General features: G+C 39.1%; 1 protein-coding gene across 4 annotated transcripts in view; it reads right to left on the bottom strand.

The window, feature by feature from the left end:
• Positions 1-8,227: 8,227 nt before the first annotated feature.
• FCRL1 (Fc receptor like 1) overlaps positions 8,228-21,873 on the bottom strand; it is a 33,663-nt gene continuing 20,017 nt past the window's right edge. Inside the window, exons 3-11 of one of the 4 annotated variants that reach the window (XM_004027015.5) lie at positions 19,823-20,089; positions 18,355-18,642; positions 17,893-18,171; positions 17,439-17,555; positions 16,036-16,063; positions 14,137-14,219; positions 13,844-13,915; positions 13,078-13,109; positions 8,228-12,147 (exon numbers count right to left, since the gene is read on the bottom strand). In XM_004027015.5, the coding sequence (XP_004027064.1) occupies positions 12,076-12,147; positions 13,078-13,109; positions 13,844-13,915; positions 14,137-14,219; positions 16,036-16,063; positions 17,439-17,555; positions 17,893-18,171; positions 18,355-18,642; positions 19,823-20,089 (1,238 nt within the window). In that variant the 3' untranslated portion in view covers positions 8,228-12,075. Of the gene's footprint in view, positions 12,148-13,077; positions 13,110-13,734; positions 13,797-13,843; positions 13,916-14,136; positions 14,220-16,035; positions 16,064-17,438; positions 17,556-17,892; positions 18,172-18,354; positions 18,643-19,822; positions 20,090-21,873 lie in introns of all 4 variants that reach the window. The other 3 variants (XM_019024969.4, XM_055362911.2, XM_055362899.2) reach the window with 3 other exon arrangements.

Raw genomic sequence — 21,873 nt, 5'->3', positions numbered from 1 at the left:
CTGCCTCCCAGGTTCAAGATATTCTCTTGCCTCAGCCTCACAAGTAGCTGGGATTACAGGCGCCCGCCTCCACGCCTGGCTAATTTTTGTATTTTAGTACAGACGGGGTTTCATCATGTTGGCCAGGCTTGTCTTGAACCCCTGACCTCAAGTGATCCGCCAGCCTCCGCCTCCCAAAGTGCTGGGATTACAGGTGTGAGCCACCATGCCCGGCCAACACTAGATACTTTTTATGGGCTTAGTGTTTAAAGTCCATGTGGAACTAGGAAACAAAACCTTAAGCCTTCAAAAGGAAGAAACTTGAAACTAAAACACCTGCATACAGTGTGGACCCTCAAAAACTACCTTTTAATAAATGAATGGTGGGTGGGGGAAAAATCCACCCATTAGCACAGACAGATGATAAGCAAGTTTGTCTTTGTATGAGTTCTGGGAAAAACATAAAATTTCCCCTGAAATAACTAAAGCCCAGGACCATGCCACATTAATGTGTGTGCTCTGGGAAAGCCCAAATAAGGAATTACCATAAAAATTGTTCCTAGGCCAATGAAATTTCCAGGGCTTAGCAGAAACAAATGCAAAATGGATTTTGAAGGATGCAGCAGAAGCCCAGGCCACAGTGACATCAGCAAGATGGCAATCTAAAAGATATTAGCCTTCATCCTCCCCCTCACACACAAAAAGATAGTTATCTATGAATGATAATAGCCTTAAGAGAGTTCTAGGGTCCATTTAAGAATTTACAGCCGCACATTAGATTAAAAAAGAAGAAGAAGAAGAAGAATGACTACACAGAAATAATTTCTGGGGAGAATGGCGTACCTAAGACATCTGGAGATGGCTAGAAACAAAGAAGGGCAGGGGTTATTCAGATCAGCCAGGCAGCAGGTGTTATTCACAGTCCCCAGTGGTCTGCTCTGCAGAAAACATGGGCATCTTTCACCACTAAGGCAACCAAGAGCCATCCCTGCTGCAGACTCACAAGGAGGAGATGCTGCTGCATGCCACCTTGCACACCATTATCAATGCAACAGTGAGGATGCCTGTGCCCTGAGCACACCACGCCAGACTCAAGCCACGGTTCCTCCACATTTGACCATGTTTCAGACCCCAACTCTGTGCCTTTTTTCCGTGGACACTATACATCAGACACTGGTGCCACTACCACTGCAAGCATGCCCTCAAGCTGAACCTGGCATAAAAGGAGGGCCTCTTGGCCATGACTTCCCGAGTGGAACAAAAAGAGATTGGAAGGACCACAATAGCCTTCACCACTGAAGACCCTAACAGCTCTCACTATTGCTGAGGACACCCTCAGCCTTGGCCACTGAGAACATCTGCAATCTTTGTCAACACCAATCTCAGCTGACAGAGCTGCATGCAGACTAAACTTCTGCATCCTCACTGGAGCTAGAACTTCTGCATTCCTTCACTCTCAGCTGATACCTTTAGTCCTATCTCAAGGGGACGATTTTTCTCTGCTAAAATCAGTCTATAAAGTCTAGAAGAGATCAATCCATCGATGTGCAGACATCAAAGAAAGGCAGCAAGAAAAAAACAAGGAAACAAAATACCACCAAAAATTGCATGCCTGTAATCCCAGCTACTCAGGAGGCTGAGGCTGGAGAATCACTTGAATCCAGGAGGCAGAGGTTGGAGTAAGCTGAGATTCCACCACTGCACTCCAGCCTGGGCAATTTAATGAGACTCTGTCTCAAACAAAACAAAACAAAAACAAACAAACAAACAAACAAACAAAAAACAATGATTTTCCAGTAACTGACACCAAAGAAATTGAATTCTAAATTTACCTGACAAATAACTCAAAATAATTGTTTGGAGGAAGCTCAGTAAACTACAAGAAAGCACCCAAACAATTTAATAAAATTAGGGAAATAATATATGAACAAAATGGAAAATTTAGCAGAGATTAAATCATTTTTTAAAAAGATAAATTCTAAAGCTGAAGAATATGATGATTGAAGTGAAAAAAGGCAATAGAAACATCAGTAGCAGACTTGAGAAGCAGAATTTGTGAATTTAAAGACAGATTATTTAAAAATATCCAGGCAGAAGATAAGGAAGAATGAAAGAAAATGAGGAAAAATTCTTATGGAATTTATGGAAAAGCATCAAGGGAGCTAACATTTGCATTGTAGGAATTTAATAAAGAGAAGAGATCGAGAAAAGGACCAAAAGTTTATTTGATGAAATAATGTCTGGAAACTTTCCAAATCTAGGAAAAGATATAGACATACAGGTGCAGAAAGCTCAAATATCTCCAATCATATTCAATCCAAAGAAGGCTACACCAAGACATTTTATAATCAAACTGTTAATAGTCAAAGACGAAAATAATCTTGAAAGCAGTAGGAGAAAAGAAGATCCTGTTATAAGGGGATCCCTAAAAGTCTATCAGCGGATTTCTCAGCAGCAATTCTGCAGGCCAGAAAACAATGGGATGATATACTCAAAGTGCTGAAAGAAAGAAAATGTCCAACTGGCTAGGTGCAGTGGCTCATGACTGTAATCCTAGCACTTTGGGAAGCTGAGGCTGGAGGATTGCCTGAGGTCCGGAGTTCAAGACCAGCTTGGCCAACATGGTGAAACCTTGCCTTTATTAAAACACAAAAATTAGTTGAGTGTGGTTGTGGGTGCCTGTAATCACAGCTACTCAGGAGGCTGAGACAGGAGAATCACTTGAACCTGGGAGGTGGAGGTTGCAGTGAGCTAAGATTGTACCATGGCACTTTAGACTGGGCAACAAGAACAAAACTCCAACTCAAAAAAAAAAAAAAAGAAAAAAGAAAAAATATTCAACTAAAAATACTTCATAGAGCAAAGCTGTCCATCAGAAATGAAAGAAACACTTTCCCAGATGTGCAAAAGCTGAGAGAGTTTATCATCACTACATCTACCTTATAAAAAATGCTCAATGGAGTTCTTCAACCTGAAAGAAGGGACACTAACTGATAACATGAAAACATGTAAAGTAGAAATCTCACTGGTAAATATTAGTACATAGTCAATTTCAGAATATTCTAGTACTGTAATTGTGGTGTGTAGTATAAAGGTTAAAATGGAGAAGTATTAAAAATAATTATAGCTACAATAATTTGTTAATAGATACACAATATAAAAGGATGTAAATTGTGACATCAAAAACATAAAATGTTTGGGGAGGTAAAAAGTATAAAGTTTTTGTATGCAATCAAAATAAAGTTATCAGCTTTAATTGCTATAACTACAAGATGTTTTGCATAAGCGCCATGGTAACCACAAATAAAAAGCTATAATAGGTATATGAAAGATAAAGAGAGAAATCAAAGCATACCACTACAGAAAATCATCAGATTACAAGGGAAGACAGCAGGAGAGGAAGAAAAGAACAAAGGATCTATAAAACAATCAGAAAACAATTTAACAAAAGACAGTAGTAAGTCTTTACCTATCAATAACCTTGAACGTGAATGTATTGAATTCTACAATCAAAAGATATTAAATGGCTGAATAGATTTTTTAAAAGACCAAACTATGTGCTGCCTACAAGAGACTCACTTCACCCTTAAGGGCACACATAGAGAGAAAGTGAAAAGATGAAGAAAGGTAGCCTATGCAAATAGAAACCAAAAGAGAGGAAGAGTAGCTATACTTATATCACACAAAATAGACTTTCATTCAAAAACTATAAAAACAGACAAAGAAGATTATTAATAATAAAAATGGGTCAATTCATCAAAAGAATATAGCAATTATAAATTTATAACCACTCAATATCAGAGCACCTAAATATATAAATCAAGTTGAATTGATATTAAGGGAGAGATCAACTACAATATAATAATAGTAAAATTATTGAATACTCCACTTTTGACAATGAATAGATTGTCAAAATCAATAAATCCTATAGGCTTTCTTTATTCCTTTTCATTATGTTTTCTCCTCTGACTGGATATTTCAAATAACCTGTCTTTGAATTCACACATTCTTTCTTCAGATTCTCAATTCTACTGTTGATGCCTCTATATGCTTCAGACACAAAATCAGTAGAGAAACATCACACTTGAACTACACTTCAGACCAAATTGACCTAACGAACATCTACAGAACATTCCATTGAACAGTAGCAGAATAGGTGTTCTTCTCAAGTACACACGAAACATTCTTCAAGATAGATCATATGTTAGGCTACAAAACAATTGTTAATAAATTTAAGAATATTGAAATCATATCGGTGATTTCAACCACAACATTCCAACCACAACGTTATGAAACTAGAAATCAAGAACAGGAGGAAAGTTGGAAAATTTACAAATATATGAAAATTAAATACCACATGAACAATCAACGGTTTGAAGAATAAATCAAATAGAAAATTAACAAAATCTCAAGACAAACAAAAATGAAAATACATTCTAAAACTTATGATATGCAGCAAAAGCAGTTCTACACAGAAAATTTGTAGAAATAAATGCCTACATTAAAAAAATAAGAAATACCTCAAATAAACAACCTAACATGATACCTCAAGAAACTCGACAAAGAAGAACCTACTAAGCCTGAAAATTAGTAGAAGGAGGAAAATAACAAAGATTAGAGCACAAATAAATGAAATAGAGACTAGAAAAAAATAATTGAAAAGATCAATGAAACTAATGGTTGGGTTTTGAAAAGATAAACAAAATTGACAAACTTTTAGCTAGACAAACATAAAAATAGACAAAACTCAAATAAATAAAAAATTATAAATGAAGGAGGAGACATAACTGATATCACAGAAATATAAAAGATTGTAAGAGACTACTATAAAACAATTATATTCCAACAAATTGGATAACCTGAAAGAAAGAGATTAATTCTTAGGAACACACAATCTACTGAGACTGAACATGAAATAACAGCAAACCTGAATGGGCCAAAAATGAGTAAGAAAATTGAATCAGTAATTTAAAGAATCTCCCATCAAAGAAAAGCACAGGACCTGTTACCTTCAGGGCTGAATTCTACCAACAATTTAAGAACTAACACCAATCCTTCTCAAACTATTGCAAAAACTTTGAAGACAGAATACTTCTAAACTCATTTTACAAGGCCAGCATTACTCTAATACCCCAACAAGACAAGGACACTACAAGAAAAGGAAACTACAGGCCAAAATCCCTGATGAACATAGATGCATAAATCCTCAACAAAATTCTAGCAAACCAAATTCAACAGCACATTAAAAGAGTCATTCACCATAATATCAAGTGGGATTTATCCCCGGGATGCAAGGATGATTCAACACAAGCAAATCAATAAATTGATATATCACATTAACAAAATGAAGTACAAAAACTACATAATCATCTCAATAAATGCAAAAAAGCACTTTAAAACATTTAGCATCTTTAGCATCCTTTTATAATAAAAACTCTCAACACATTAGGATAGAAGGAATGTACCTCAACGTGATGTAGGCCATATATCACAGCCCACAGCTAACATCATACCGAATGGTGAAAACTTAAAGCTCTTTTTCTAAGTTCAGCAACAAGGCAAGGATGTCCACTATCACCACTTCTTTTCAACATAGTACTGGAAGTCCACACCAGAGCAATTAAGCAAGAAAAAGAAACCAAAGGCATCAAAATGGAAAAGGAAGAAGTACAATTGTCTCTGCTTGCAGATGACATGATCTTACAGGTGGAGAACCATAAAGACTCCACCAAAAAACTGTTATACAGTAATATACAGGATATAACTTTAACATGCAAAATCAGTAGCATTTCTATACACTAACAATAAACTATCTGAAAAAGAGTTCAAGAAGACAATCCCATACTATAAAAAATAAAATAAAATGGAATAAAATACTTAGGAATAAATTTAACCAGGGAAATGAAAGGTCTGTGTACCAAAAACTATAAAATATTGGTGAAAGACATTGAAGAAGATACAAATAAATGGATTGAAATAATTAGTATTGTTAAAATGTCCATAATACCCAAAGAGATCTACAGATTTAATGTAGTCCCTATTAAATTTTGAATAATATTTTTAACAAACATAGAAAAAAATCCTAAAATTTGTGTGGAACCACAAAAGGCCCCAATACAAAAAGCAACTTCACAAACCAATTCTGCTAAAATTTAATGCCATTTAATTTGGCATAGTGAAATTTGTTCTTGAGAAGAAATAACAAAGCTAGAGGCATCACATTACCTAATTTCAAAATGTACTCAAAGCTTAGTGATCAAATGAGTATGACAATGGCATAAAAACAGAAATATAGACCAATAGAACAGAGTAGAAAGCCCGGAAATAATTTCACAAATTTATGCTCAAGTGATTTTTGACAAAGTACACACAAGAACAGGAACAAGAACACACAATGGGGAAAGGGCAGTCTTTTCAATAAATGGTGTTGGGAAAACTGGATATCTACATGCTGAAGAATAAAATTGGATCCTTATCCTACACCATACACAAAAATCAACTTAAAAACTTAAATGTTAAGACTTGAAACTGTAAAATACTGGAGGAAACATAAGGAAAAACTTCTTGACTTCAATCTTGACAAAGATTTTTTGGATCTGATCCCAAAATTATGGGCAAAGAAAAAAAGACAATATTTGCAAACCATATATCTGACAAGAGTTAGTATGCCAAATATATAAGAACCTCAGGTCAACAACAAGGAAACAAATAATTCAGTTAAAAAATAGGCAAAGAACCTGAATAGATATTACTCAAAAGAAGACATACAAATGTCCAGCAGATATATAAAACAGGTATATGTTAAACATTACTAATCATCAGGGAAATGCAAATTAAAACCACAGTGGAATAGCACCTCATACCCGTTAGAATGGCTATTATCAAATAGACAAAAGGTTACAAGTGTTGCCAAGGTTGTAGAGAAAAGGGAACTGTTGGTGGGAATGTAAAATAAAACATTCATTATAGAAAACAGTATAGCAGTTCCTCAAAATATAATAATAGAGCGACTATATGACCCAGCAATCTCACTACTGGATTTATATCCAAAGGAAATGAAATCAGTGTGTCAAAAAGATATCTGCACTCCCATGTTCACTGCAGCATTACAATAATTGAGATATGGAATCAACCTACATGCCCATCAACAAAATAATGGATTTTAAAAATGTGGTATATATACAAAATGTAATACTATTCAGCCTTTAAAAAGAAGGAATTTATGTCATTTGTGACAATGTAGGTGAACCTAAAGAGCACTATGTTGAGTGAAGTAAGTCAGCCACAGAAAGACAAATACTGCGTAATCTCACTTACTTGTGGAATCTAAACAACTCCAATTCATAGAAGCAAAGAGTACAATGGTGGTTGTCAGGGATTGAGGGGGAATGGGGAAATATTGAACAAATGATGTAACATTTCAGTTAGAAAGTTTTGGAGATCTATTATACAGCATGGTGTTACAGTTAATAGTAATTTATTCTATATTTGAAGACTGCTAAAAGATTACATTAAAAAGTTCTCACTATAAAAAATGGCAAGTATGCAAGGTGATGTATATGTTCATTAGCCAAATCTAATCATTTCACAATGTATACATATATCAAAACATCACATTATATACCATAAATATATACAATGTTTGTCTGTCAATAATACCTTAATAGCCTTCACTTAAAAAAAAAAGAAAAAAAAAAGGAACCTAGGCCACATGGAATCCCCACATTGCGCAGGATGCTGCACAATGTAAAATCACAAAATCTATGAAACCACCATAAACAAGATTTAAAATATGTGAGAGGAAGAAAGATTGCTAGAGGCCAGGAGTTCAAGACCAGTCTGGGCAACATAGTGAGAAAGACCAGTCTGGGCAACATAGTGAGACCCCATCTCTAGAAAAAGAAAATTAAAACTTAGCTGGGCATGGTGGTGCACCTCTAGTTCCAGCTACTTGGGGGGTTGAGGTGGGAGGATTGCTTGAGTCCAGGAGTTCGAGGTTGCAGCAAGCTATGATCATGCCGCTGCGCTACAGCCTGGGTGATAGAGTGAGATTCTGTCTCTAAAAATATTTAATAAACATAAATAAAATAAAATATGTGATAAACTCAGGATTAAATGCCTAAAACTTCAATTGGTAGATTTATCTGGGAATTACAGTGTATTTAAACTATTTTAAGCTTGTTAAAAATCATAAAATCAAGTGCTAAACCAATAATAGTAAAACACAACAAATAATAAAAACACTCTGTGAAGGAATGATAATAATAATTTATTTTTTGAGGACTCAATGTCATTTCAGGCCCTGTCTTAAGCATTTTATGCAAATAATTTTAATTAATTACCAAAAACCACTATATTTATATACAATTGTTACTTCAATTTTACACACCAAGAAGCACAAAAGGTTAATTAATTTAACCAAAACTGGAGAGCTAGTAAATAATGGAGACAAAATGTAAATCCAGACAATCCTCTGAAACCATGCTTTTAACCATTTTGCTAATAAAATCTCAAAAAATGTAATCATTGAAATAGAAAATAAATAGGTTAAACAATAAAATAGATACAGCTGAAGAAAGAACCAGTAAACTGGAAGACAGAGATTAAGAAATTACCTAAAATGCAATAAGTGATAATGAAATGAAAATTTTGCAAGACTAATTAAGAGTCATGAGACTAGAATGAAGTCTAGCAAACTTCTAATATAAATTTCTGAGGGAAAGAATTCAAATAATGCTGTAGTAGCATGATAATAAAGAGATAATAGCCAAATATTTTCTAAACTTGAAAAAAGACATGATACCTTAGACTTGAGTTATTAATCTCTAGCAAAATAAATGCACATTTAGACAAATCATAGTGAAATTGCATAATATCAAATATAAAAAGTCTTAAAGGCAACTGGAGAGAAAAGATAGATTAATTATAAAGAAACAACAATTACATAGATTTCTCAAAGAAAACAGAAGAAGCTAGATGACCATGGAAAAAAATATTACAACTGTTGAGCACAAAGCTATGCTATCAATCTTAAATTCTGCTTTTGGGCTTTTTGGACAAATAAACTCACAGATCCTATCAAAAATGATGGGAATGTTTAAGTTCATGAAGAAAGAAATTGATAAAGAAGAAGTGGAATGTAAGAAGCCATAGATAGCATTTAATGTGAGTATTAAGGTAAAGGGATGATCATACAATACAAAGAAGTTCAAACTTCTGATCACACCATACTCCAATTTCATCCTTTGAGGCCCTCCCTGAGCTCCAAGCACATAGCAATGGCAGGCAAAATATAAAATGTAAAAAAGCTGTGTTTGTTCTATAAAAAGAAAATAAAAATGTCCATGGACCAGAAACAGAAAATCAAAGCAGAAATGCAAATGAAAAAAATAAGAAAACAAGGATATCAAGAGAAAGAACATTGAAGCATGGAAATAGAAAGTACAGAGTTCCTGAGCTGGGACTAAATTTGGTGTGCTTGAGGAACCCTGAGGCTAATGTGCTTGAAGTGAATTATGCAAGCGGAAGAGTGGTAGGAAGATCTGTAGTATTAGCTGGAGTCTAAAACAGGCTTAGGTTGAATTCAAGTGAGATAAGATAGCATAATAATAAAAGGGAAAAGAACAGACTATTTAAATAAATAGTAGTGCACAATTCATATGTGTTTGAAAAAAGTTAGATCCCTACCCCACATTTTAAATTAAAAAAATGCATAAAGATAAAATCAGTAAAAGTTAGATTCTTACCTCATACCACATAGAAAAATGATGTATTGAGTGAATATATAATAAAACTATGGAGGCATTATAAGAAAATATAAGAATATTTTATAACATGGCAACATGGTCTGATAGAAGATGACAGAAATATAGGAAAGTTAGAAACCAAGATTTGAAAAACTTGAGTTTAGCTGTGCAAAAACTAACCTTCTGTATTTTAGAATTCACTGTAAACAAAAAGTGAAGTGAAAGATTGCACAAAAACATTGTCATCGCATACAATGGAGAAATGGTCAAAAGCATAATGTTCAGTAGTTGTTTCTAGAGTGGCATAAATAGACTGGACATGAGTATGAGGGAACTTTCTGGAGTGATGAAAATAGTTTATCTCATGATAAGGGTTTGGATTACTCAAATGCATGCATTTGTCAAATTGATGGAACTATGCACATAAAATCTGTGCATTTCACTGTTATAAATTAAGCCTTAATAAATCATTCCTATAAAAACTGTAAGAAAAACACAAATGACATAGAAGATGGGCAAAGGCTGAACAGAGGACAGTTTCTCTCTCCTGCTGCCATGTGAAGAAGGACATGTTTGCTTCCCCTTCTGCCATGATTGTAAGTGTCTGGAGGCCTCTCTAGCCATTTGGAACTGTGAGTCAATTAAACCTCTTGCCTTTATAAATTACCCAGTCTCGGATATGTGTTTATTAGCAATGCGAAAACTAAGTAATACACCCCACAAACTGATTTCCCAGACGTTGTTGGTGAAGATATAAATTGATACAGCCTTACCTGAGAGACATTGAAGACTATTTAACAAGAATATTTAATATGCATAATCTAGCAATACTAGATTTACAAATTTATCCTTCAGATAATCCAGCAGGAGTGCCATAATATGCTCGTACAAAGACATTTGTTTGAACTTTGTTTTTATAATATGAATTTTTTGAGAGTCTCCTTAATGTCCACCAGTGGTGAGAAGGATTAAAATACATTATGATAGTACTTAATGCCACTGAATTGTACACTTAAAAATGGTTAAAATGATCAATTTTATGTTGTGCATATTTACTACAATAAACAAAGAAAAAAGTTATGATTTATCTATATAACACACTACTATAGAGACTTTTAAAATAGTATAATAGATCTATTTACAGATTTGAAAATATTTCACAATAGTTTGTTAGATAGGTATACTTCTAAATGTTTATATACTTACATGTATGCATAAGTATATATACAAAAATAGAAAAATATCTAGAGAGCTACCTGTAAAGTTAACAATAGTTAACATTTGTGTTAACTTACAGGAAAGACTTTAACTTTTTACTTTATATACCTCCAAATGTTTATTAATTCATAAGAGTGAGTGACTGGTTGTTTTAAAATTCAATACATTGCTTGAGCCCAGGAGTTTGAGACCAGCCTGGGCAAAACGGTGAAATCTTGTCTCTACATAAGACAAAAAATGGCCAAGTTTGGTGGCATGTGCCTGTAGTCCCAGCTACTGAGCAGGCTGAGGTGAGAGGTTTGCTTGAGCCTGAGAGGCGGGCGTTGCAGTGAGGCAAGATTGTGCCACTGCATTCCAGATTGAGTGACAGAGTGAGACCCTGTCTCAATTTAAAAAAAAATAATAATTAAGATACAGGTTTCAAACCATATTACCACGATTTCAAAAATTTTGTGAATAAAAGAAGACACACTGTATTTATAAAGCTTCTAGGGGCTGTAATAGATACATAATTTTGGATGTGGTATAGGTTGGCCTATATATACAGAAATACGTCACTAAAATTAAGTGTAGTCACAATAACTTTTTATGTAACTTTGTTTTAGTTCTAATTTGGTAACAGTGACTCAAAATAAATAGAATCATATTTTAGGTGGAAACTCGATGATCCATGTGAGTGGCGGGGCTGGAGTTCTGTGCTGTCTGGGCAAAGAAAGCACTCAGACTGAATGATGGGCACAGCTCTCTCTGTGAAGTCCTGCAGAGTCACTAACCTTGAGTTCATGTGCTCTAAGCTTCACTGTCCCTCCAACCCAAGATCCCAATTTCTTTTATTCCATCTTGTTTCCTCTTGTAAACAGAAGAGCCCAATATGACCTGTTTTCAAAGGAGCCGGCAGGAATCTGGTTCTGATAACAAAGTCCCTGTCACTCCTGTGTCTATTAGTTCTCCAAGGTAGTTTCTTCAGGGCTGCACCAACTTCACTTCACAGTAGATGAAGGAATAGTGCCATGGAGAATGGCATCCAGAAGAGGTATACTGGAAAGCTAATGCCCCAGGATCTCTGAAGAATATATCAGGCCTGAGGCTTGGGGTCATGGATGGTTTTCAAAGAGCAGAATCTTCCATAACCTTACATAGCGTCTTCATAGTCCACATCTGTAATGTTTGCTTTCCTCAGCCTGGAATAGATGTCTAAGGAAACCTGGAAGCAAAGATTAGGACTAGAGCAGGGAAGACAAGCAGAACATGCCTCCACTGGTCCCCTTCCCCAGTTAGCTTGGATGCATCTTATCATGGCACATCACGCAATGCAAAAATAAGGGCCTCTTGGAAAACTGTGGTCCAAGGCCAGCATTTTCAGAGTGCCTATATCCCACTGGTGGACTACAAAGATGCTCCTGATAAGCTGCAAACGGATGCAAACATACAGTGCCTTCGCTCATTCTTATGGGCCTTTGTTAGGCAGGCCCATGGGCTGCCATTTTTTAAAAGGTTGTCAGAATTTTATATTCATAAATTAAATGTAGCATGTCACTGGACTTCACCAAGGATTTGAATTTTGTCCTGAGATATCTGGCTGCCACACTACACTAGACAAAACTGCAAAGCACCTACTGTTTTTGCACACATGCACAGAGGTGGAATTTCTACAGTTTTAAGAAAGTATTTTTGTATCAGTGGTGATACCTTGAATTATTCAAAGTTTACCAAATGCTAATTTTTAGTGACACAAATTACTATTAGCTTAGGTTTGTTCAATATTAATTTAGTTGCTGTAGATTGTTTGGTTAACCTTATAGTACAAAGTGATGGATGTATGGCTCAACAATATTTTAGGATAAAGATTTTCCAATAAATAGAATTTTCAGACTAGGTATGCACTGCAGTTTAGCTAAAAATCATTCATGTGTCCATTGCTAAAGTAAATGTATTTGTAAGCCTTCAAACTTTCCTTGTACAATGACCCCTTATTGTTGTAACTACGTGTTTTTACCTCCATTGCTTTGGGAGGTAGGGAAGAGGTAGACCATGGGATTTTTGCTCTTTCTAAGTGGCTATAATTTAAGAAGTTTGAGAACCAGTCCCCAGAGGAAAGAAAGAACATGGAAGAAAGAACAATAGAGACTCTTACCTTGTCCTCCATATGTGTCCCCAGGGTTTCTGCTGTGGAGAAAAGGCAAGTGCTGTGACATTCCACTTATATTTAAAGTCCTTCACTAAACTTGTGTTAAGAAAAGCTTCTTCTCTCCCATCTATTTCCCATGAATTGATTTCCATTAACATTTTCTGTCTTGCTTTTCTGTTTATCACAAATGTGATTCCCTTAGTAGCCAGAGGAAAATTGGTAGCCTGGGGGTGGGAGGGTAAGTAGACCCCCTATGCCAGGAGGGGCCTTTATACCTCTCAGCTATTCTGGGCTCACCATGTGTAGGATGGGACAAGAGCACCAGCTAGGCAGCTGTGATGGGGTTATGAGGAGTATGTCAGGCTACTTAAAGAGGGCAGGCAGAAGCCATCACCTCTGATGCTGCCACATGACTGGGGAGCGAGGCATAAAATGTAGGCCATACAATGACACCTTATTGTAACTACATGTTTTACCTCCATCGTGTTGGGAGGTCAGGAAGAGGTAGGCCATGGGATTTTTGCTCTTTCTAAGTGACTATAATTTAAGAAATTTGACAGCCCATCCCCAGAGGAAAGAAAGAACCTTAGCATTAGCTCTGGGCTCTACTCAAGGTAGCTCCAGACCCAAGGACAGCCATTAAGTACAGACAGTGATGCTCACAGCCTTCTGCTCTGAGGAATGCTGTTGTCTGCCGTGCACAGCCATTGATTGTTCTCTTGGTTCTGGGAAAGACAAAAGTCAGAGACAAATTTACTCCCCCATGTCTCACCTGCTACTGATTCCTGCTCCGGCTGGTTATAGTACGCCAGTGAATAAACCTCATCCCCACTTACAACATTCACTGCAAGAGAAGGAAGGAGACTTCATGACACAGCCCCTGATTCCTGTCTTTCAAATTACTCCATACCTTCCACCTGTCACAGCCATGAAGACAGATGAGTCATTTGTTTGTAGCAGAGGCTAGGGCACAGCAAAGTCAGGTTTGGCTAGCAGATGTTATCCCATTGTCCCTTCCCTAGCTTGCTGTACCAACGTTGGCCTGGGTCATTTGGGAAGGCTCACCATTTTCATATATAGGCTGTAGCTGCCCTGGGGTAGGTGAGTTGAGGTAGGTGAACTCTTGGGGTAGAGGGCTGGGAAGGCTCCTGCAAACACAGAGACACATGTTATTTATCTGAAATTGCATCCCAGATCATGCAGATATCACACTGAAGGAGAGAAGCCTGTGACAAATTGTCCTGAGCAGAATACTAAGTTACGGGGAAATGAGCAGCTAGAAGGCACAGCAGTGTGGTATGAGTCACGGCTCTGTGCACACGCTGAGTGGGGCACTGCAGAGCATGCACCAGCGGGTAACTCCATGAGCGTAAGGTGTGGTATTTCCCATTCCCAGAATAGTGTCATTCATATCATGAGTGCTCCCTAAATATTAAATGAATAAATATTGATTCACTCCAGATGGAAAACACTTTGCTGGGCAGAACAAGCAACTTGAGGAAAGGGGCAGAAGAAAATGCTCCTTCATGTGCAGGTACCAGCGAAAAGTGCTACTCTCATTTGAAAAAAAAGAATACCTGTTCATTGTTGGCATAAATGATAATACATTATATTAAAAAGACAACTAAACATTGGGATCTCTAGATGGAAGTAGTTTAAAAAATATTTTCTTCCTCTAAACATCTAAAGAACTTCACCAATAACTGTTCAGTATGTTCATTCCCGTCTGTCTTACATTCCAGAAATGTGCATGTATCTTACCTACCCTAATATACTTTAAAACTCTCAAGAGTTTTTTATATTTTCACATTTCTCAGCACTCAACAGAATGACTTACAGATCCTCAAATATTGGTTGACTGATTGAGTGAATGCATGATCCTGGTGAAAGCTATGTGATTATTTACTTATTTATTTATTTATGAGACAGAGTCTTGCTCTGTCACCCAGGCTTAAGTGCAGTGGTGCCATCTCGGCTCGCTGCAACCTCCACCTCTCAAACTCAAGGGATTCTCTTGCCTCAGCCTCCTGAGTAGCTGGGACTACAGGCGTGCATCACCACGCCCAGCTAATTTTTTGTATTTTGGTACAGACAGGGTTTCACCATGTTGCCCAAGGTGGTCTGGACTCCTGAGCTCAGGTGATCTGCCTGCCTCAGCCTCCCAAAGTGCTGGGATTACAGGTGCGAGCCACTGTGCCCAGCCGCAATGTGATTTTAATATTCTGCAGTGGTTAGTATGGCCATTTTCACAATATTGATTCTTCCTACCCATGAGCATGGAATGTTCTTCCATTTGTTTGTATCCTCTTTTATTTCACTGAGCAGTGGTTTGTAGTTCTCCTTGAAGAGGTCCTTCATATCCCTTGTAAGTTGGATTCCTAGGTATTTTATTCTCTTTGAAGCAATTGTGAATGGGAGTTCACTCACGATTTGTCTCTCTGTTTGTCTGTTATTGGTGTATAAGAATGCTTGTGATTTTTGTACATTGATTTTTGTATCCTGAGACTTTGCTGGAAGGGGAACATCACACACCGGGGACTGTTGTGGGATGGGGGGGAGGGGGGAGGGATAGCATTAGGAGATACACCTAATGCTAAATGACAAGTTAATGGGTGCAGCACACCAACATGGCACACGTATACATATGTAACAAACCTGCACATTGTGCACATGTACCCTAAAACTTAAAGTATACTAATAATAAAATTTAAAAAAATTCTGCAGTGGTATTGAAGGGGATCAATAGGAAAAATAATGAAAAGATTTAAAATCATTAATGTACGAAATCTAAAAGAAGGGAAGTGACAATGAATTGTTCAAAGTTGCCAGCGGGAGAACTCAGGAGTGAGTTCTGGGTATAATAAAGCCAAAAAAAAAAAAATGCTCAGGAGAGAACAAATCTGAATGTATTTTTAAAATAGATTTTTCTGCATTATTGACACCTATAGTGAAAACAGGCCTCACCTGAGTGGATCCCTGGCTGAACGTCTTCCTGAAAGAAAAACAAATGAGCATACACATAAATGGAAGAACCCTCACTGTCAGCACTGTCAGTGTTTTCATACCCCCTGCACAGGGATATGCCTCATGCTCAGATGCCCATCCTGGGTGCCACTGTGTGCCCAGCAGACATCCTGGCAATCATTTACAGAGCCTTCATTTCACAGATGGAAACTCAGGTCCTGAATAATTAAGTGAGATTCCCAAAGCCAATTAGTACCAGATCTAGGACTTGGGACCCAAGTCTCTAAACTTGCACATTTATTGTATGTTTTGGTTTTGTTTTACAACCACACCACCCAATCTTATTGTGACAAAAGTCCTTGGATGCAGATGCTGCCACAAGCATGATATAGATGGTGTGAGGTACCCAAATATGTCAGAAAAGCTTGGAATTTAAATGAGAATTTCACAGTGTCCTCTCTTGCCTTGTCTCCAACTTCCTCAGTGAAGAGAAGACCAAGGTTAAATATACAAATAAATATGTAATTACCAGTTGTGATAACGTGTGAATCTAAATAACTTGGAACTCATAATAGGAGAGAACAATTGCAGGCTGTGCAGGCCAGGTGAAGCCTCTTGGAGAAAATGTCATTTCAGAGGACAAGTGAGAAAGTTCCAGCAGTAAGTGAACATGTGGATGTGTGAATGTGCATTTCAGAGAGAAGAAAAAGCATGTCACAATACTTGAAGGTGAATAAGAATTGATGCACTGACTTTAGTACTGGGATATAGTCAGGATAGCTGGAACTGCTAACAGTATTTCTCTTCTGTGGCAGATTATGTTAAATAGTTACATTCGTTTGTTTGTTTGTTTGAGACAGAGTCTCACTCTGTCACCAGGCTAGAGTGCGGTGGCGTGATCTCAGCTCACTGCAACCTCCAACTCCCTGGTTCAAGTGATTCTCCTGCTTCAGCCTCCCAAGTAGCTGGGATTACAGGCATGTACCACCACGCCCAGCTAATTTTTGTAGTTTTAGTAAAGATGGGGTTTCACCATGTTGGCCAGGATGGTCTCAATCTCCTGACCTTGTGATCTGCCCACCTCAGCCTCCAAAAGTGCTGGGATTACAGGCATGAGCCACCGCCCCCGGCCAAATCATTACATTTTTGTATAAAAATTAAATCACAGAAGCACAAAATATCACTGGAACCTCAACTGATAGCATATGAGGGATGGAGAACTTTACCAAAAATGTTACACTGTGTTAATAGGCACTGTTCCTACCTGCTGGCTTTGTGGGCAGAATCATAGGCAAGGTGTTAACAGCATATACATCTTTTGCAGTGTACATGTCACAATTTCAGCCTATTTCAGTGAAAACAAAGATCACAGTAACAAAATGCAACTCTCTTTAAATACTAACCTATTTTTCTTTTGAGGCCGTAGCAAAATAATAAGGCCACGGTGGCTGGACCAAGGGTGCTGAGCAGCCCCTCAACGACTCCTGAGGTAAGATGATTGCTTCTGGCCCCAGTAGGCACTAGAGGGAGAGACCTGTGCATGATCTGCTCAGAGGAAGGGCTTGGGGCTTAGAGAGCAGACATCTTGGGTGTGGGTTGTGCCCAAGGTCTGCTCTTCCAAGTGGGGATTTATTTATTTGTCTAGGGACTTGTGGCTTATCATCTTTATGAAAAGAGAAGAGATGCACCCAACCTTGAGTTCTCCATGCCCCTCCAATACATCACTCATGACAGCACCTCACACAGAGGCCCCACCATTGGTAGCACACCCCCAGAAGCACAGTGGCACCAGCAAAACTCTCCCAGGACGCTGGGAAGGAGACATTGACCAAGACAGTTCCATAGCCTGAGCTATACCTGTGAAGTTGAGTGTCACTGCCTCACTGCGCTGGGCCCCCAGGCCATTGTTGGCCTCACAGGAGTAGTTTCCAGAATGTTCTGCAGTCAGAGAAAGGTTGAAGGAGGCTCCTCCTCCAGAGGGGGCCGACCTGCTCCCCAAGGTGATATCCTCGTGATAAAACCAGTACAGGATCGGAGGAGAGCCTCTCAGGGCCTCACAGTGAAGCTCCAGCACATCCTCCACTGCAGCCTGGGCCCTGGGAGCCCTGAGCATGAGGACTGGGCGAGACACTGGGACTGAGGGAGATAGTAGACTGTAAGAGACAGTCTCTGACAATGCAGCAAACTCATAATCCCTGCCCACAGATGCTCAGCCCCATTGAACTTCCTCAGCGTGCCCCAGGGAAACTTTGTGTGCCCCAGGGAAATGTGGAGCCCAGTTTGTGACTGGCTGGCTGAACGGAGGGTAGTGGAACTTACTTCTGACAGTGATGCTCACCAGCCCACTGGGGCTGGGGCCATAGCCATTTTCAGCTACACAGTAATATTGCTCAGCATCACTCTCCCTCGCTGAAGGAATCTCATACTCTGCTGTCAGTGAACGCTGGGTCTTTGACTGAAGGTTTAAACCTACAACCCCTTTGTACCAAAGGAAGGTGATGTCTCCTGTGCCCATAGCAACTGAGCAGATGAGGACCAGCCTGTCTCCCTCCATCACCTGTCCTCCTGGGGGCTGAGTCTCCAAGCTCACATCAGCGACAGGGACCCCTGTGTGAACACAAGATGACATAGGAAGACCCTGAGTAGGGAGAGTTTCAAAGACAGTAAGTAGATGTGACAGTCCTGAAAGCAAAGAGCATGAGTGAAGTCAATGATGTATATAGCTTAATTTGGGTGAGGTGGGGAGGGGTCTGCTGATTGGTTGGGTGATGGTGGTAGGATAAGAAAGACACCATAGTATTACCATACAAGGCGTAGCATCACCTCTCTCCCTAGAACAACGTGACTTCCACTACCTTAATCTCTCAAACTTTCATTTTTTCAAGAAACAATAGTATAGTGAAGTGATTACAAGTCTAAATTGTAAATCGAACTGCCTTATTGGAAGAGTGGTTCCAACTCTTTTACTCGTTGTGTGTGCTTGATCAAATTACTCAACTTCTCTGAAGTACAATTTTCCATATGTAAAAGAGAGCTGGTAATGATAGTTATCTCCTGCAGTTGGAGGGTTCAATTACACAATATCTGTGAAGCATTAGGATAGGGACTGCCATGTATAAATTGCTCAGTGATTATTGTGGTGGTGGTGGTCCAGTTTCACCAGTATTGAGTTTTTAGCAAGCGTGGGAGAGCACAGCCTTTTGGAAGTATTAGACATTTGCTTCATGGCACGACAGAATGGGAGAGGATGTTGGAAGTGTCAACGCTGACATGGAATAACAAGATGAATTATGAAGCACTCTTTTCTTTCTATTTTTTGGAAATCAAGCTCCAACTGCCCTTCCATAAGCCCTGCTCCAGTAACCCATTCTACACACTCCTTCAGCAAAGCCTTCTCTGAACACCTCAGTCCTTTATCCCCCTTCTCTGTAGTCAACAGCCAGTCCTACACAATGCAGCATCACATATTTAACCCTAGTTATTCAGAGTGCTGGCTAAGCATCAACTTCGTGTAGTCAGGGACCAAATATTTTACAGCTCTTCCCCCCACATCCTCCAGCACAGTGAAGACACACAGTAAGGGTTTCCTAAGTACTCTCTGTTTGCCTGAATGGAAACAGAGTGAATAAGGGAAGATCCCTTAAGGATCCTAATAATGAGGGAAACTTAGGAATATCTTTCAAACAGCTCCTACTCTTGCAGAGATAGAACCCGTAACAGTGAGGATTAGCCTCTTGCCACTGCCCTTCTCAGCCTATCCTGGCAGACTGACCCCACTGACACTCACTGTACACATTTATCTGGGATCTCCTGCTCCTCAAGACTTTGGATGCCATTGTCTGTGCCTCGCACCAGTATGACCCTGTGTCTTCTTTCCACATGGCAGCGATCTGGAGCTTGGGGGAGCTGCTCCAGCCTGGGCCCAAGGCCCGGGTGTCTCTGAAGAAGCAGAACTGGAACTGGGCATCTGAACTCTGTAGAAAGGGCATCTTACACGTCAGGGTCACTGGGCTCCCCTCTGTGGGATGGGAGGGGCTGGCTATCAACAACAGCTCTAGAGAGAGGAATTAAACACAAATGATTAATGCGGTTCAGAGTTTCTGGTAAGAGGCAGTTTGTATCTCAGCACTTGCCAACAAGACTCAAAGAAACAGCCAGTTGGACACACAGGCCACCCCACATGTCTCCACCACCTCCCAGTGGCCCATGGGCTTTCCTTTGCCATGAACTCACCCTGCTCACCCCTGGTACATCCTGCCCCTGTGCAGTATTATCTTTCAGAAGGCAACCCTTACCTTTGACTTGGATCTTATTATTTTTTGAAGTTTCTATCCATAAACTAAAAACACCTTTCTTGAAGCCAGTACAATAATATTGAAGACTGTTACTGGAGTTGGCATTGGAGATGATGAAGCTTGAAGTTTTATTCAAAGTGAATATGCTTCTTTTATCCTTGTAAGCTATGTTCATTATCTTCTTCTGTTCCCTTTCCCCTGGCATCTCAGAACCACAACCACACTATCTTTTTCAAAAACAGAATATGGGACCTGCAGGGTCGATCTGTCCAGGAAAGAAGTAGACGAACCCAGTCCCCTCATTGCTGACTCTGTCCTGCCCCTATTACTGCTATTTCTATTAGAAGAAATGGGGTGTATTTGCTTGGAAATGCCCAGTACCCACCATCCACACAGCTTCTATACAAACCTCTGTAGAAACCATGATCTAAAGAGCTAATTTAATTCATATCTTAATTCTCAGGGATGTGTCCCTTTGGGGTGTTAGGGGCTCTTTTCTTTTTCTTTTTTTTTTTTTTCCTTTTTGAGACAGAGTCATGTTCTGACTCTCAGGCTAGAGTTAAGTGATGCGATCTCAGCTCACTGCAACCTCAACCTCCTGGGCTCAAGCAGTCATCCCACCTCAGCCTCTCAAGTAGCTGGGACTACAGGCACATGCCACCAAGCCCAGCTAATTTTATTTATTTTTTGTAGAGATAAGATCTTATGATGTTGCTCAGGCTAGTCTTGAACTCCTGGGCTGAAGTGATCCTACCGCCTTGGCATCCCAAGGTACTGAGTACAGGTGTGAGCCACCACTCCCGGCCTGGGGCTCTTTTCTGGTGATAAGATGATAAAATTGCGCTCTGCTCTCTCCTCGTTTCCCCAACTTGCAGCATCCCATAAAAATGTCACAACCCCTAATAGCTATGGGCTGTGTGGGCATTTGTTTATCCAACCCTCAGAGCCTCTGCCCCTTGAAAAATATTATACCTTCCCTAAGACAAAACTTTATTCTTTCTTTACCAGATGAAAATGACAAGTGCTTTGGATTACTAAAGGGTGAATTACTAGGAATTCAGCTTTTCGGCTGAAATGTGTTTTTTTTTTTTTTTTGGAAAACTTTTAAACATCAGTTCCATCCATAGTACCAGAATATTTGCTTTGTCCTGAGGCATGGAATATCTTAGAGTCACTGTCTTTCCTTGGAAAACTGTGGTCCCCAGAAGACTGACCAGTAGCACAGCTCTTGGAGCTAGGCAGGGCAATAAATAAAAAGGCATTTAGGCCAGGTGTGGTGGCTCACAGCTGTGATCCCAATACTTTGGGAGGCCGAGCCTGGTGGATCACCTGAGGTCAGGAGTTCAAAACCAGCCTGGCCAACACGGCAAAACTTCTCTCTACTAAAAATACAAAAATTGGCCAGGCGTGGTGGCGTGAGTTTGTAGTCCCCAGCTATTCCGGAGGCTGAGGCAGGAGAATAACTTGAACCCAGGAGGCAGAGGTAGCAGTGAGCTGAGATCACACCACTGCACTCCAGCCTGGGCAACAGAGTGAGACTCTG

The sequence above is a fragment of the Gorilla gorilla genome, chromosome 1, assembly GCF_029281585.2.
Source record: "Gorilla gorilla gorilla isolate KB3781 chromosome 1, NHGRI_mGorGor1-v2.1_pri, whole genome shotgun sequence".
Classification (NCBI taxonomy): domain Eukaryota; kingdom Metazoa; phylum Chordata; class Mammalia; order Primates; family Hominidae; genus Gorilla; species Gorilla gorilla.
This window is presented reverse-complemented; position numbering and strand designations above follow the sequence as displayed.